Below are 16249 nucleotides of genomic sequence, written 5' to 3'. Positions count from 1 at the left end.
AAGCACACTACTGTTAACTGTAAATGAAGCCTCAGCTTCACATTTTAAAACTACAAGAGACCTTTCCTGCACTGAACACCCAGCTGCATGTGATTGAGAGATTTCAGGTCTTCCACATCCCCAGCGGAGCCGGCTTTGTCTGTATGATTAAAAGTTGCACCAGACTAACAATCCAAGTCTGTTAAACTAATGGACACTCTCCCAGTTTCAATGAGGTGATGGGGCAGTTTCAAAAGTGACACCTTATCACATGATAAATCAGAATTAGCAGAAAAAGTGACAGTAGGGAAGACAGAAGGAGTGCAATAACCTCTGCAGACATAAACCCAGGCAATAGCTTTGTGTCACAAGCAGAGAATTTCCTTACTGTCAGAGACTCTCACAGTGCTCATTGCACTGACTATCAGAAACTGCAACTGCTTTGCAATCTGCAGGCTCAGTCATGCCTTCTAGGTCTGTCTTGGAAGTTTTTTCTTGGAATTTCTACAATTTCGTTTAGCTTTTTGTTTCATTAAGTAATACTGACAGGGTGTAACAACACTGTGTAGCTGTGCTTGGCACAATGATTCCTCTTGGGCTGTTTGGTTTTTAAAAGAACCATTCATGACAATTGTTACTTTGTGCTGATTTAAACCTCTCATTTTCAATTAACATTTTCCAAGCAGTTCAATTCACCATTGCCATGGCCAAGCTATTAGGAATGCATCTGACACAACTTGATCCGGCAGACCAGGCTGTAATTTTGTGCTGTGAACAAACAAATCAATAAACTACGACAGCTTTTCTGTGATGGGCAAAGCTCAGATACCAGCAAGAGAAGGCAGATAGGAAACAAAGAGTGCAGCTATAAGACAAAAATCCTGGAAATTGCTCTGCAGCTCTGATGTCTTCTGCCACTACCTCTTCCTTTTTAAATAGCAGTTCCTTTTGTTTTCACCTGCTTGCTGCATGTTTTTTGATCAGGTTTCCTTTCCTTCTTTTACCCATTCTTGAGATTAAGGTATAAAGTGTGACTGGTTCCCAAGCCCTCCTGCAGCAATCACTGCCATTGCTTATTCTCACATTACTGGAACTCCCCTGCCTTTGGGCGGATGACAAACAGCAGGAGTGTGGCTGATGTATCGAGCGTGACTTTCATATTTGCAGTAGCTCATGCTGTGGGAAGCTTGCTTGGTTTTTTTGTTTTGGTTATTGTTGTTGTTTTATTTCTTTGTTTTGTTTTACCCTTGCCCTTTGCCTAGCACAAGAAGATGAGAGAATTACCAAAGAAATGGAAGAAGCAGAAGACTATCCTTATTGTCCATCTGGCTCTTGGCCCCAAAGCCCCTGCTCAGGCTGAGCCTCTGGGCTGGTTCTGGAGCAGGACGGAGCAGCTGGGGTGGGTACAGCCTCCTAGGGAGCAGGGCGGGGCAGGTGAGACGGGGTGCTTGGGAATCAGTTGTCACTGGAACAGCCAGTTCACATCAATCAGATTAAGCTGTTTCTTGCTCAGCCCCACACCTAAGATCACCATACTTCTGTTACTTTCAGTAGGAATAGATATGAATTTACATTAGCATGGGGTGTATAGAACATGTTTTATGGTTTATTTTTGACACAGCAGTGTTTTAGGTGAGCTTCAAAAATAAGTGCACCAAATTTATATCAGAGCCTATGTCCACAAACACACACTTAGTAGTATCTCCTCCAACTCATGAACACAGTATTTTATTTTTATGCTAAAGGATTCCTACAGCATCTTCTCCACAATATAGAAGTCATTGCTAGCAATTTTATATGGTAGGATTTAGTCTTTGCTATCCTCACTATCAATACAAAACCAGTTCCTTTTTAAACAATTTTTCCACAGCTCATTTATTTTACTAGCATTGTGCAACACAGATGTGGTTTTTCCTACATGGACAAAGAACTATTAGAAAATAAGCATGCACCAGGAGTACCTTGGGTTTGATGTTTTCACGGTCAGAAGGCAGGGAAAAAGACTGTGGTGAAGTCAGCTCTCTGGGTCTTGATGGCAGTGTGCCTGGTGAGTTGTCTGAGACAGGAGATCTGCACTTTAACACCAGTGAGGTGGCAGATTGCTCAGGTCTTGGAGAGGAGGAATTAGACCTATAATTTGTATGCACCAATGAAGAATTAAGCTGCAGTGACTGGGAATTAATATTACCAGTTTGTGGAACTGGTGGAGTAGAATGAGGCCGTGAGAGAGACCACTGCTTTAAAACACTTGAAGGGGTAGGAGAAGGGGTACTCATGTCCTTAACAGATGTTTCTGATGAATCTGATTTAGATCTAGAAGCTGAATGCAAAAGACTTGGGGAAGGAGGTGGACATTTTTCTAGGGTGGGTGAGACTATGCCACTAAGACTGGTAGAAGAAAGCAAAGGATATGACCGGCAGGTAAAGATGGGTGAGTAAGTGTGTACTCTCTGAGACTTCTGAGGTGCCCGGGACCTGGAGGCAGCATCCCGCAGCCCTCTTGGAGACGGAGAGGTAGGGTGTGCAAGGGAGGAGGGTGCTGGGGCACAAGGAGGAGGCAGAGTAGGCTGCAAACCTGGAGAAGCAACTGATTTTCTATGGGAGGAGATGGGGGATGTCAGAGGACTTCGGTATTCTGGAGAAAGTGTCCCAACTGGAAGGTGCTTTTTAGGAGAAAGGGACCTTGCCCTAGGAGTGAGCTGAGGCTTGGTGGGTAAAGGCAGCTGCTGAGCCCAGCTTGAAAGCCAATATTCCTCTCTGTTGGGAGAATCTGGCCTTACAGGGGGGCTTGAAACAGATTTCTTGGGGGTTGGGGGAGTTGTTTTGGACTTTTGATCTATTGCAAGTGTAGAGGAATCAAGCGAGCTAGGAGAAAACGTGGGACAAGAAGCAGGGGAAAGCGGTCTCCGCTGAGAAGAGCCTGATCTCAAAATAGCAGTTAAGAGGGTCAGTCTGGTTGGCAGAGGGGATCTGACATCTGACTTTGCTAAATTTCCTCTAGATGACATTTTTGTGCAAGGCTCATTTATACTACATATGGTTGAAGAGGAGCCGTAAAGAGAGGGTGGAGACAAAGGTTTAGGGCTAGGAGATAATGAATGTGTTATGATATGTACAGGGACAGGAGACAAAGCATTCAATCTTTTGGAGGAACTGGAAGATAAAGGCTGAGCTGAAGATCCTTGTGTTTCAGCTGAATGTGGAGGATCAGGGGAAAGACTTGGACTCTTTGCTGGAACAGAGGATGTGAAGTCTCCCGTTTTGTAAACACAGCCAGGGGTATAGGGACTTGGTGTTCGTAGCTTATCATACAGTTGGGGAGCGGAGTAACAACTGCTTGATGCAGAAGAGGATATTTTAGTCACGGAGGAAGGTGAACTACAGGAAGCAGACTGAAAGCAGAGAGATGATTCTTGCTTAGAAAACCCAGTTGCTGACTGCCAGTTGTTACAGGAGTCTTCCAGCGAAGAGGCTTGATTCAGGTTAACCACGGCACCACACGCTATTTTCTGATTAGTTGGAGAAATTAAGTGTACAGCAGGTGGTTTAGAGGAAAGATGATCAGAGATGGAAAGAGTAGAAATTAACTGGAGAAAAAAGAAAAACAGAAATGTTAATACAGGTGGAACATGTGGAACTGTTAAGCACCCCACATTTCAGTCCTGTGGTCATGCACATAGTGTTTCCATTAGTACTGCTCTGTGAGCTGAAAGCACAGGACTGTCTTAAATTCAAGGATACCGCCTGATGGATGATGTTCTCAGGGGAGGTGACTGTGTGCAGACAAGTTATATGTTACTTTATTTCTATAAAGACCTCAGTTTTGTTGACATAAACAAGGTTCAAGGCTACTGTGTTTTTCATTTTATGGAAAACCCAAGACAGTTGTGCCATTGGTGTCCAGAATCAAGTGATGCCATTCGCATTGTATAACCACAACGGAAAGTGAGAAAATGGCAATATTGTCCCATCTCACTTTACCAGTTCAGTGGAAAGTAGCCTTTCTGTAAATGAGATTCAAGTCAAGTACTCTTTTTCTCATTCAGTAAACAACACCTTCTGCAGCACTATGATATCAGAACAAGAAATTTGCTCAGAACTGCTTAAATCAGACATCCAGTTTGTTTTGAACTTTTCTTGTCATTCACAGAGCAGTGCGTTTGACAGTTTGCAGGCATATAAGAGTCCTTATCCCTTTCTCCACAGTCTTACAATACACTAATAATACGGTAATGAGCTCTTTCAAGAGTGCTTTTTTTCTTTGGTCTATTCTAATTAGGATTTGTCAAAACTAATTAGAGCATACAAGTATATGATCAACCTCTTATACAGTTTTATGCTTCTAAAGAAAGAAATTCTCTCAATATCTTCCAAGATATTGTAATGCTGAAATTAAAAACTGGGGTATATGCAATATGAATAAAATATATCAGTATGAAATAGTGAGCTAAGTCAACTGTAAAATCAAAAGGCTACAAATTATCACCTAACTTTTGACTGAGCAATTTGAAAGCAGGGAAATTGACTCTAATCCCTACAAACTTCATATAAATATAAGAGCACCTATTCATCTATTGTCTGATACCCTCAAAAGATTATGCAATTCTATAAAAGACAATTATAATGTCCAGTTTCTACAGACATGACTTGCACATGGATTTGATTCAGCTTATGAATTCTTCTTAATACAAATATCTTCCCCATAAAAAGAGAGGAATTATTATTATATCATACAGTATTGATTCATCACAAAACAAAAATACGTACAAAACACATAATTTTCAAGTGAGTGCACGTGCTGGAAGAAGCTGTGAGAGGAGAGCCAGACTTCCAGGCTTTGAAAGGTGAAACTATACCTAAAATGCTAAACATGGGCAAAATATGCACAGCAGAACCCTATTATCCTGTCTAAATTAAAACAAGTGAGCTCTTCCAGCTAAATGATTCCAAATAAGTAGCAGGCCTGGTAAACTGAAGATGCTTACTGTATAAGATACCTTCAGAAAAGCCACAGCAATACCTTGATTTATAGAAATAAACACCAACCATCAGAATACCTTTACAACCACAATAACTTCCCCTTATTTTATGTGTCTGTTAAGGTGTCTCATTTCGGAGTGGAAAGCCAGTAAACATATACAATGCAGTTATTAGAATATAAAAATGAATGTCCATGATAGCATTGTTACATATATTCTAATGGATTAAAATTTATTAATCTCATTGAAAAAGCTGCTAATTAAGAATACGAAAAGTAATCGAAATTCAGAATAATTTATCAATATTTAAGCATTATGAAAAATTATTATTAAATATGTAACCAAATAGAAAATTATTTAATAAGTTAAAAACCAGCATGGTAACACATCTGATAATTTGGAGCAGTTTCATGAACTTCATAATGAGTTATGGAAGCTGATCAACTACCAACAAAAATAAATGGGAAATGAAACTTTATATTTCAAAATAGAATAGATAAATTTCCCTTATAAAGCCAACAGATTAAAAGAAAATTAGGAACTAATATGAAAGTCTGTAATGAAAGAGCAAAATGTGTAATGACTTTTAATTAGTTAAAGCTTAATAAGAAATAGTTATAAGCAGCTAGAAAAATGTTTATGGTAGCAGATGATAAATATGGTTCTGCAAATATGATAAAGACATTTTTTTGTAGTCTTCTTCCAGTTTGAACACCACTGAACTTTTACGTGTTGAGCTAATTGAGCCATTATTCAAGTCTTCTGTTACTATATCTATACGTTATTACTCTCTTATTTAGAGAATCAGGTAATAATATAAAAGTTACTTAGAAGTGACTTCTTGAGGTCATCTAGTGCAGCATCTAACACAAAGTAGGGCCCTCACCAGTGGGTCAGGTCAGCTGCAGCCATGTCTCACCAAGTCTCTGAAGTCCCTCATAGAGGCAGCCCCTCCGCCCCCCGGCAGCCTGTGTCAGTGCTACACCACCTCCCAGTGAGGAAGCTTCTCCAGATGTCCAGCTAGGACCACCCACACTTCAGTTTGCATCTCACCTGCCACTGCAGAGAGGAGTTTGGGTCTATCATCTTTGCAACTGCCATTCAAGTAGTTGTGGGCAGTTCCCAGATACCTCCTTGATTGCCCTTGGTGGGAGTCAACAAAGCCAGAGAGATAGATAGGAAAAAAAATATTCCCTACCACAGCCTGCAACCTAAAAGCCCAAAAGCCAGAAAGAAGCACTGGAGACTGTTGAAAATCTGACAAAATCTCTGGAGACAGCACAGTAAATCAGCTTGCAAGCTGAGACCAAATTGATATAGATGTCATTCAGAACAGTCTGGTTTCTCCCAACAATGAAGGTGAATTCTTCCTGGCAATGGCAGGAGTTTGTAAGGACTCTTGACTGACTTGTTGGGAAAAGCCAAACCAGATGACATGCACTGGACAGGGGAATGCCAAGTGACTCTGACTAGCTAAAAAAGCCTTCTGGCTATTGATCCACCACAGTGAGTCAAGAAGTTTCTCCAAGCTGAGTTAATGTCCTGGCATTCAAGAGAACAGACACATCCCCCCTCACCCCAAGGATGGACTCCTGACAGCAGGAAACAGTCTGCCGTTCTCTTTCATAAGTAGACTTTCTTTCACTCTAAAAAAAAAATTTAAAAAATAAAAAAAAATAAAAAAACCAAACCAAAACCAAAAACCAGCAGCACAATATGTAAACAGTAAACTATCATCAAAAAGTTCCAAATATAACCAGAATGACTGTTGGGATTTTTTTAATTGGTTTGTTTTTCTGACTTTGAATATGGCATAGCATTTTCTAACATTACTCAGGATCTTTATGCCTCAAAGAACAATAGAATCTTCCATTTTATCAATGCTTTTCTTTTTTCTTATTTCATTTAAAGTCAGAAATGAATGAAACTGTAGGAGCCTTCTGGTTGAGTTAGAGCGACCCTCTGTACAACACTCCCCAGTGCTGGCTCTTGTTTTACTCATCTCTGGCAGGAAACCCATAGTCTAATTATGCTTTTAAATTAACATAATGTAATATGTAATAACTCTGAAGTGGGACATGATACTGCTGTTATAATCCTAGAATTTACAAGGTAGCTCCTATATAGAATGCTTTGTACACAGGAAATTTACCAACAGATAACTAATACATCTATCTAATAATTTTGTAATATTCCTTTATTTCTGAACAGATGATACTTCATTGGATAGTAAGACAGAGAGAGTGATTCCCAAGAAAAGACAAGAATCAAAGCAACAGTGAAAAGCGACTCAGTAAAAGCTAAAGACAGCTAGAGATATTTAGATATTTCAGTATTGAAAAACTGAATGATGGTGAGATATGCATTACCCATAATACATACTATCTTCAGATTCAAGTGAATAGCTAGTAAATTTAGGCTTGAATTTCTTGTTCTATCCAATCTGTATTTTCCGTAACTTTACCAGGCAAATCTGTTTACTCGTCAAGTCATCAAAAGCTTAGGAAAGCTACACCATATGAATTTTTCTGCATAGTGCTACAAAAAATTCACCCAATTTTTGTATTAGCTTTTAAATAAAGCATCAAAATAAGCCTGGCAGAAACTGCATACTGGACATTGCTGAAGTAAGTTTGTATTTCCCTAGGATGATTATTGTTTTACAAGCTGCTTCCCCTATGTCTTTATACCTTCCTCAGGTAGTATTCCCTCCAAATTCACTGCGAGTTTCTTGGAAGGAATGAGTATTTCAGAATGCTGCAAACCCCAAACCAGATTGGATTTCTCATTCACGATTTCCTCAAACAAAAATTGACACTGAATTTTATTAAAAACTGAGTAGCACAAGTATTTCAACACAAGATAGGAAATCCTATTCATTTCAAGAGATGAAGTAGTCATGATCACCTTTTTTAAAACTGTCAATGAAGAAAGGCACTTTCAACTGATGGAAACCTTGATGAGGTCAAAGGAAATGTCTGAATTTACTCCATGTGAGAAGGATGTTATTGTTTTACTAAAGGTAGAGTTTTCCAATGCATATACATCCTTGAAAACTATGAGTGCTCTTTCCAAAATGAGAGATATTAACAGTTCGTGCAGTAAATTGGATAAATGCCTTTTGAAAATGAAACATTTCAAAGACCTTTTTTTGAACTCTCCCATTGGCAGTTTAAAATTTCAATAAATCAATAAATGTGCCCTATAAAGATCAATATAAAACGGACCTTTCAACTTCATTAGTTCTTCACATCTGTACAAAGTCAGTGCTAATTAACCATCACAATAATAAGATTTTTACAGCTTTTTCTCTAGCATAAAGGGCTGCAATAGGTGTTGAGAAAAATAAAGGCCTGGGAAGCCTGATGCTAGTAATTCAAATGATCCACAGGCTCCATTGATTTAAATGACCTTAGCCAATTTAGACTAGCTAGGAATCTAACACCTTCTGATTAACTTGCTGTCATGATGACCTGCTCTTAAAAGTAGGACAATTGACCTGCATTACCTGCCTCATTTATACACCAGAGCTGCAGGGAGACGCATCAAGTCAGAAGGGTTGAGACAATTCCTTGGAGTCTAAACATTACAGGAATCTCCAACAGAAAATGCTAATTAGAGAATAAATTGGCCAAACTTCTTTATAAACTGACTCAGTGTCCATGTACTGAAAACCTGAGAAAGCAAAGGTTAGCTCTAGAGCTTAAAGAGCAGGTTACCTGATGTTTCTGTTGATCAGCAGTGCTGAGAGAAGATGCAGCACCTGAAACGTGCCCATCGCCAGGAGGTTTCCCTGCCCCAGTGCCTGGCGACACATGGGACGTGGCCAGCAGCTGAGCGCTGATGGGACCGTAGCCATTGGAAGGCCGATGGATGTTGTTCGAGACAGCAGCTACTTCATCTTCATCACCGGAGTCCGTAATCAGGATAAACTCAGCTTTGAAAAGGTCATTCTCCTGCATTTCTCCTTTACTCACGTTACACCCTGGGGACTGGAAAATCGTTCGGGTACTGTCTGTATGAACGGCGGACACACAGTCTCGTCTGGCCCCGCTGTTTACAGCCAGCTCATGAGAGACTGCACTAGACTGCAAAAGATACAAGGGAAAATATCTCAATTAGCTGCATTTTATTTGTGTTCCCCAAAAAGCGAAGTACTTTTGGTTTGCAGCAGTGGCTGGGACTGCACTACCAAAAGCACAGAGGGTGAATGAAGAGTTTGGGCACCGGCATGAGCACCCAGCAGAAACCAGCTCTCAGGGAGACCCTCGCTTCCAGCCCCCCAGCTGACACTGTGGGGGCTGCTGTCCCCAGTGACTCACAGAGCAACAGGGGACTCTGAGCACAAGGATGGCCAGAGCCCGAGGCTGGCACGGGAACTGAAAAGAAGGGTGCAGTCAAGCCGAATGAACTGTCAGACCAGACTATGCCAGACGCGATGGGAAGACATCCCGACCGCAGGATCCATGGGAGCAGACAATGCTCCTCAAAGGAGTCTGACAGACAAATCTGGGACAAAACCTATACATATTAATGAAGAAACAAAGGCCTTTAAGCCAGACCATTCTCTGAAGACAGCAGACAAAGAATCTGAGGTCAGAGAACTTTACTGTATATTCAAGCTTCTCAGCACAGACCACAATTGTTCTTCGTATTTTCTGCAATTTCCACTTCCAGTATGTAACTTCTCAAACCCACTTCAGATGAGAGCACGAGTATTGCAAGCTCAGCATACGACATGAGTATTCACCAAATCATTCAATATTGAAATTGCAAAGGTAAATCACACTTCTCTTGAAACTGGAATCAGGTAAAAGAATAGAACTATTGTCTACTGCAAGAGAAAGCCTGTACATTGGGCTAATTTTTTAATACCACTTCAGGAATGTAATAATGGCAAATTTCCATTGGCAGCTCTATGAGTCCCTGGAGTTCAGTTCTTTAAAAAATATTGAACCAGAAAGGGGGATACCACCAGAATGACTTTGGAGACATTATTTTCATTATCTGATGTTGTTGTGTTTTTTTAAATATTGTTCAGGTTCTAGACACTTTAGAAAAGGGAGTAATCAGTGCTGTGAAGGCCTCAGTACTGCATCACCTGCCAGGAAAGTTTTCTCTGCCTGTATTGAAAAACATGGAGACAGAGGTCAGGAATGCCTGATTCTGCCTTACTCAGGTCACTAGTTACAGCAAAACTAATGCTGAGTGGCTGGAAATGTAACTCATAAGTTAAACACCCTGAGGATAATAGTCAAACATGTCTGTTCTCTGCCCAGACCAGCCCCTTTTTTTAGGCCACCGCAAATGCTGAAACATGTTCAGGTCAGAGGACTCTGAACTCCTTAGAAAAGTTTATTAGCACCAAGAACTGCAGCCCCACCAATCTCCCAGGGAAGGAGCTGTTACACAACAGTAGATTCATCACAAGTATTAATATTAACCTGAGGGCTCCAGTTTCCTCTCAAGCAGCATGGAATAGGATAAGAGGCTGTTTGGCGTTGTGAGGCAGGAAAGGAATGACAAGCACTGTGGGCTGGCTAAAGGCAGGAGAACCAGGAATGTTGTACTGCTGATGTTGGAACAAGATTTCAAAAACAAAAAGCAAGCTTTCACTTTGATGCATTACTACATAGCTATGAAAGGGATTGGCACCTTTGCTGGAAGCCACAGCACTGGCATTTGCTGAAGCCAGGACCCAGTGACCAGCTCTTGGTTGATATCCATAGGATAACACTCCTCATATACCACCCTTGCTCCCATGAAGATCAGGAAGGAATCTTCCCTGGTCTGCCAAGAACATAGCCCTTGCATGACTGACAGAGGACAACATCAAGATGGGCAAGGGTTTTCTTCCAATATAAACTCTGCCAAAGGCAAAACAGGCTGCTGAGCAGATATCAGCCTTCTCCTGCATGACAATTCTGCATCTCCCATAGGCTTGGTACTTAAAATTAAGTACAAGCCAAGAAAGTTCAAGCGAAAGAGCTTCAGTTCAGCAATGCTCAGGACAAAGTTTATTGTGTCTTTTGGAAGAGTGGAAAATTAGTACCAAAAAAAAAAATCCACCTTATTTGGAATTCCTTGATTGCTCAGATCCTTTGGCTCCTCTGGAACTGTCACAAGGAACTTGGAGATATCTAGAACCTCAAAATGAGTTGGAAGTCTTCCAATGGATGGTACAAATGTGAAGGTCAATGGTTTTGTTCCAGATTCTTGAGAAGTGACCTGCAAAACACACAATTAGTTCAACTTTTTTTGTCCAAATAAACACTATTTTTGTCAGAGTTTAAATAACTTTAATTACTTCTTCTGCATAACTTACAATTCAATTATTAACTATATAGGTCATAGTTGTTTTTTTTTTTTTAACAGGCCATTGTATATTAAGGTTTTCTTTAAGATTCAGAATATTGCCTTGATTATACCTGTCATCATCCTATATATTCTAATGGCATGGCACAGCAGACAGGGTAAAATTTGTTAAATAATTTGTTGTTCTTTCCATTTTCCATACCAGAAACAGAAAACCATACTCAATTCACTACAAGGCTGCTTTTATCTTTAACGCCGCTTTAGTAGAACAACAATGTAATTGTACTGCTGTATTTGGACATAATACAGCCGCTAGAGCAGAGGTGTCAAACTCATTTTCACTGGGGCCACATCAGCCTCACAGTTGCTTTCAAAGGGCCAAATGTAATTTTAGGACTGTATAAATACATAAATGTAGGAGTAGAATGTAATTTGGGGACTGTATAAATGTAACTATCCTACGTCACCATGAGGCTGATGTGGCCCCTGGTGAAAGTGAGTTTGACACCCCTGCCCTAGAGTATTTGCTAAACAACTTAGATTTGAATAACCTCTGCTCTGCAAAAAGAAAGAAAAACATGTTTACATTGTCTAATGCAAATGCAGATGATTCTAAAAAACATCTGGGAGGAATTCTGATTCTTTGAACCATTCAGCCACATATACCAGCTAATTCTGTGTCTGTCTTCTCATTTCTCCCTCCCTACGTTGTATTCTTGCCAGGACTGTGTATGTAGGGCCTGAAAGCACAGGAGACACTAAGAGAAAACAATCTCACCTAGATGTTCAGTTTTATGACAGTGGTCTCCTGTCGTTTCTATCCCCTTCACAGGATATAGTGGACAGGAAAAAGAAGTCCAGACCATGGTGAAACTCTCAGTTGCTTTGCCAACTATCAGGGCAACAAACTCCAAAGGCCTTGGCAAGATAAATAGGGGGAACCACATCCCAAACGACTCAACACAATATCCTGACTTTCCCGCTACTCATTGTAGAAAATCCATCTTTCTGATTCAAAACTATGGAATGTATAGATTTCCCCTTGTGTTATCATCTGTTTTAAAGCTTATGGCAGTTAACTATGTTTTCAATGAACTCTAATACGCAGAACCTTGAAATGTGTTGAATCACAGAGGAAAACAGGAACATTGCTTTGACTCTTTTTTGGCTTACTTGTTTAAAGTGAAACAAATTGGAGAGCTATGAGTCTCGTTATGCTTCTCTGTAATTTGCACCCATAAGTAAACAGCAATTATGGAACAGAGTGGGATTATGGAATACATTCACATGACTTGGTCTTCTCGTGGCTAGAACACTAAAAATTATAGACGCAGATTCCCAGTTTTTAAAAAATGTAAGCAAATATTAGTTACTTCCACTGACAGCTGTTTCCTGAAGGGCTTGAGCAAAACAGAGGCAGGTTATTTATACAAATACCGCGAACTGCTCTTTTCTCTACAGTTTAGGAGAACACTGCTTTCTCAGACACACCCTGAACACGTTTCCATGTGCCCATCTCTAATTCTGCAAGAAGGATGTGGTTTGATGTTTGAAAGTGAAAAATCTGAATAAACGGCAGCCATCTCAGTTCTGAAATCGGGCCCTTATATTCACAAACTCAGATGGGTAGGTTATGTGACACTTCAGGCCTGCTACCCAGTTAGAGGTTTGTACTGCAAAGATGCAGGGACAAGGTAGTCTTCCACTTTCACCCCTTCGTCTTCACACAAGTGGCCAAGCACCCGAGCATGCAATGCCTGAATCAGTAGCAAAAGGCTGGTTGCAAACTGCCCCACCATGCTGAGAGCCCGGGATGTTATTTTGCGTGTGGGAGAAAGAACACAGCTCTGCCGTTCTCTCAGCAGCTGAGGTACCTGAATCTGCTCACCACTTTTTATAAAGCAGCAACACAATTTTAAAATATCAACAGCTGGCATATTAAGCACGTAGTCATTGCTCCTAGTACAGGTCAGCAGAGTAACATCAGTACTCAAGGACATAGTCATTAGCAAGCAGCCACCAGTCCCTACAACACAGCCAGGGCTGCAGCCTCCACCTGAGCACCTGCTGTGCCCAAAGGTGCTCTTCAAGACACAGGATCACCTGCACACAGGCAGGACCACCCATCTTACAGGCATTAGTGATGTCTGTACAGCTGACACTGTCCATTAGAGTCTCACACAGCACCTGGGTCTCCACTGGAACCAGCTGCTTTCCTGCAGGTCTGCAGCTGTGCTTTCACCATCTCTCTCTCATTAGGAAATGCAATTTGTAACTCTGGCTACCTCGGTTGTCTTTAATAACATTTTCCCCCTCTACCTCACCCACCTGTCATGCTTGTTTGACACTTGACATCAGTTGTTGTTTTGTACCAGTGAACATTTTTGTGTCACAGCACAAAATATTCCTTACAAAAGAAAAAGGAAGAGAAAGAAAAAGAGTGCAAGTAACAAGCCCCCACACACACAGGTTAACAGAAAATTCCAGTCAAATGTGCTGCTATTGCTAAACTTCCAGTATTTTATCTGCATATTTGTAACAGGGTAATGTAAACAAAAAAAAAACATGTTATGAGGTTCCAGACAGTTGCATAGCAATGGGGAGATCTTGCCAGCACCTGATTCTGTACCATGTCTCATCCTGCACTTCCAATTTTATTCATTTGGTGGAAAAATTAAAGAATACATGAAGAAAAACTTGCTGCATTTAGCCTAAAAACATTGTGGAAATAACCATCAAAAATGCTTGCAAGCTGAAACTAGGACTGGAAAACACATATAAAGGTATGCAAGCTAGAATATTTTTTGAAGTGGAAGATACCATTAAAGCATGGCATTTTTTACATTGCCCTAGTATATTTTATTTTCCCTGGAGTTTAGAAAGTATAAACCAGCAAATAAAATTGATGGATTTCAGAAAGTTGTAAGTTTTCAGATACTGCATGGGACAGTGTGGAGAAATATGCCCCACGTAGATTCACTCATAGCAAGTGTTAAATGGGAACTCCTAGCAGATAAATCTGGTCATGTAATCCAGGCTGCACCACAAGAACCTAGACAATGAACAAATTTCACAAGAATGGTCAGAAAATCTAAATTTTTCCACTGGGGAAAACAAAAGATAAAAAACCTCTTGTTTCAAAATACCCTTTAAGTGGTTGTTTTCGTTTTACAGATTACAAAATCTTGGTTAAAAGATTTTGACATTTTAAAATTTAAATTTTAATTGGACAATGTGAAACATTGCATCTTTTTTCATGTACTCATCTCATTTACTACATCCTCTGACTGATGTTTCTATCCTTGAAGAAATGAAAGAAATGAACAGGGTGGACTTCCAGCATTAAATTACATCTATTAATGTATGACATATAGAGGTAAGTAACAGAGAAATAACCTTAAAATTCAAATATATAAATATATATATGAAACTTTCTTGCAGATTACCATCTTTTCTTGACACCCAATGGTAACCACAGAAGGAATTCAATGCCATACATTCCCTGCTGCTGTAATTCATTTGAATCAATAGAGTTACAGTGGCAGAAAAATACCATATGTGACATCTATTCCAGTTAATACTAATGAATTCTGGTTTGTATTATGTAATCAGCTTTATGCACAATGAAATAATTGATTGTTTTTAATTGCATCCTTTCACGTTACTTAGTTATTTGAAGAATATAAATTATAGAGTTTAATATAAATAACCTTTGAATATCTATTGGGGGCTATAGGCTTTTGCACAATGCATTGCCGAATAGCTTCAAAAGGAGAAATTTATGCTGGATGACTTCCACAACTTCCTATGCCATCAATTTACAAACACGTTTGTTGCATAACACCATCAATTTACAACTGCCCTGGGGACAGTAACTTAAATTATATTAATTATTGTTTTCATTACCACAGCTTCTACAGGCCTTACTTGTAGAGCACGTTTTTATTGTCTCAGTTACCTTATGAAGACAAATGAACACTTCTATTTAATCTCTCACATGCTCTATATGCATTCAGCATACTGCCTATTTTGTAATTTAAATTGAGGTCCCATTGTTGGCGATTGCTTCCCAGGATCTCCTTCTGGAATACAGATTGATAAAGTGAAATTGAATATGCTGGTTCACGTTACCACTTCTTCCCCTGATTTGCTAATGTAAGTAATTTTGTTAATAAAACGACACCCTGAGAAAACCACACTCCTGAAGTATCAAATACTTTCTTTTGAGACTGTTTATTTATTTAGATAAAGGACAGAAAATGAAATATATGAATGAATAAATAATAGCAAAATAACAAGCGTGTACATCATGAGATAGAAACATGTTGACTGACATGTTTAGGTCAGAGCACAGGTTCACATGCCCACAATTCCTGCATGATAAATATAGCTCTGGCACACAGAGCAAGCTAAAACCACTAACCGAGGCAGAGGGGCTATCCAAAAACATGGCCTGGGTTGTGTAACTTCTCCCTAAACTTCTTCTCCATTCAGCACAAACTGAACCCACAGAAGAGGCATTTTCTCCTCCTCAAGACAGAGAAAAAGGCTACTCTACTATTGACAAAATAATCAGTGAATAAGATGTAGGAATCACCAGGATATATTAATATCCTGCCTTCTCATAGCAAGCACAGTAATCTAATATGGATTAGCTGATGATTGTGTAATATGAGCACTGTCTTATCTAAAACCTTTTACAAACACCAGCAGATGATCATCTGAATACCAATTTTTTATCTGTGAAACTTCAGGGGAAAAACCTAAATCTACTTGAAAAGTCTAGCATGAAATTACAGAGTAGCTGAAGTTCATGTCAAAATTCCCACTGACAGCAGTGGTCCAGAAACTTCCCCAAGCCATTTCCCTGGCTCTGTGATGTGTCCATTGCATCACCTTCAGAAAATCACTTTTGCTTCTTTCAGTACAGCAGCACACACAAAAATGCACATGCAGACAAATATCTTTTGAAAATT

General features: G+C 39.8%; 1 protein-coding gene across 1 annotated transcript in view; it reads right to left on the bottom strand.

Annotated features, from left to right (window-relative positions):
• The window catches only part of MLIP (muscular LMNA interacting protein), a gene marked incomplete at its 5' end in the record, with an annotated part of 108496 nt that overhangs the window by 52774 nt on the left and 39473 nt on the right, over window positions 1-16249 (bottom strand). Inside the window, 3 exons of the mRNA XM_080343081.1 lie at window positions 1941-3566; window positions 8678-9046; window positions 11028-11186. Coding sequence (XP_080199207.1) covers window positions 1941-3566; window positions 8678-9046; window positions 11028-11186 — 2154 coding nt within the window. The remainder of the gene's footprint in view (window positions 1-1940; window positions 3567-8677; window positions 9047-11027; window positions 11187-16249) is intronic.

Source organism: Nesoenas mayeri (assembly GCF_963082525.1).
Source record: "Nesoenas mayeri genome assembly, chromosome: 3".
Taxonomy (NCBI): Eukaryota; Metazoa; Chordata; class Aves; order Columbiformes; family Columbidae; genus Nesoenas; species Nesoenas mayeri.
The sequence above is the reverse complement of the archived record's forward strand: the minus strand, read 5'-3'. Positions and strand labels throughout refer to the sequence as shown.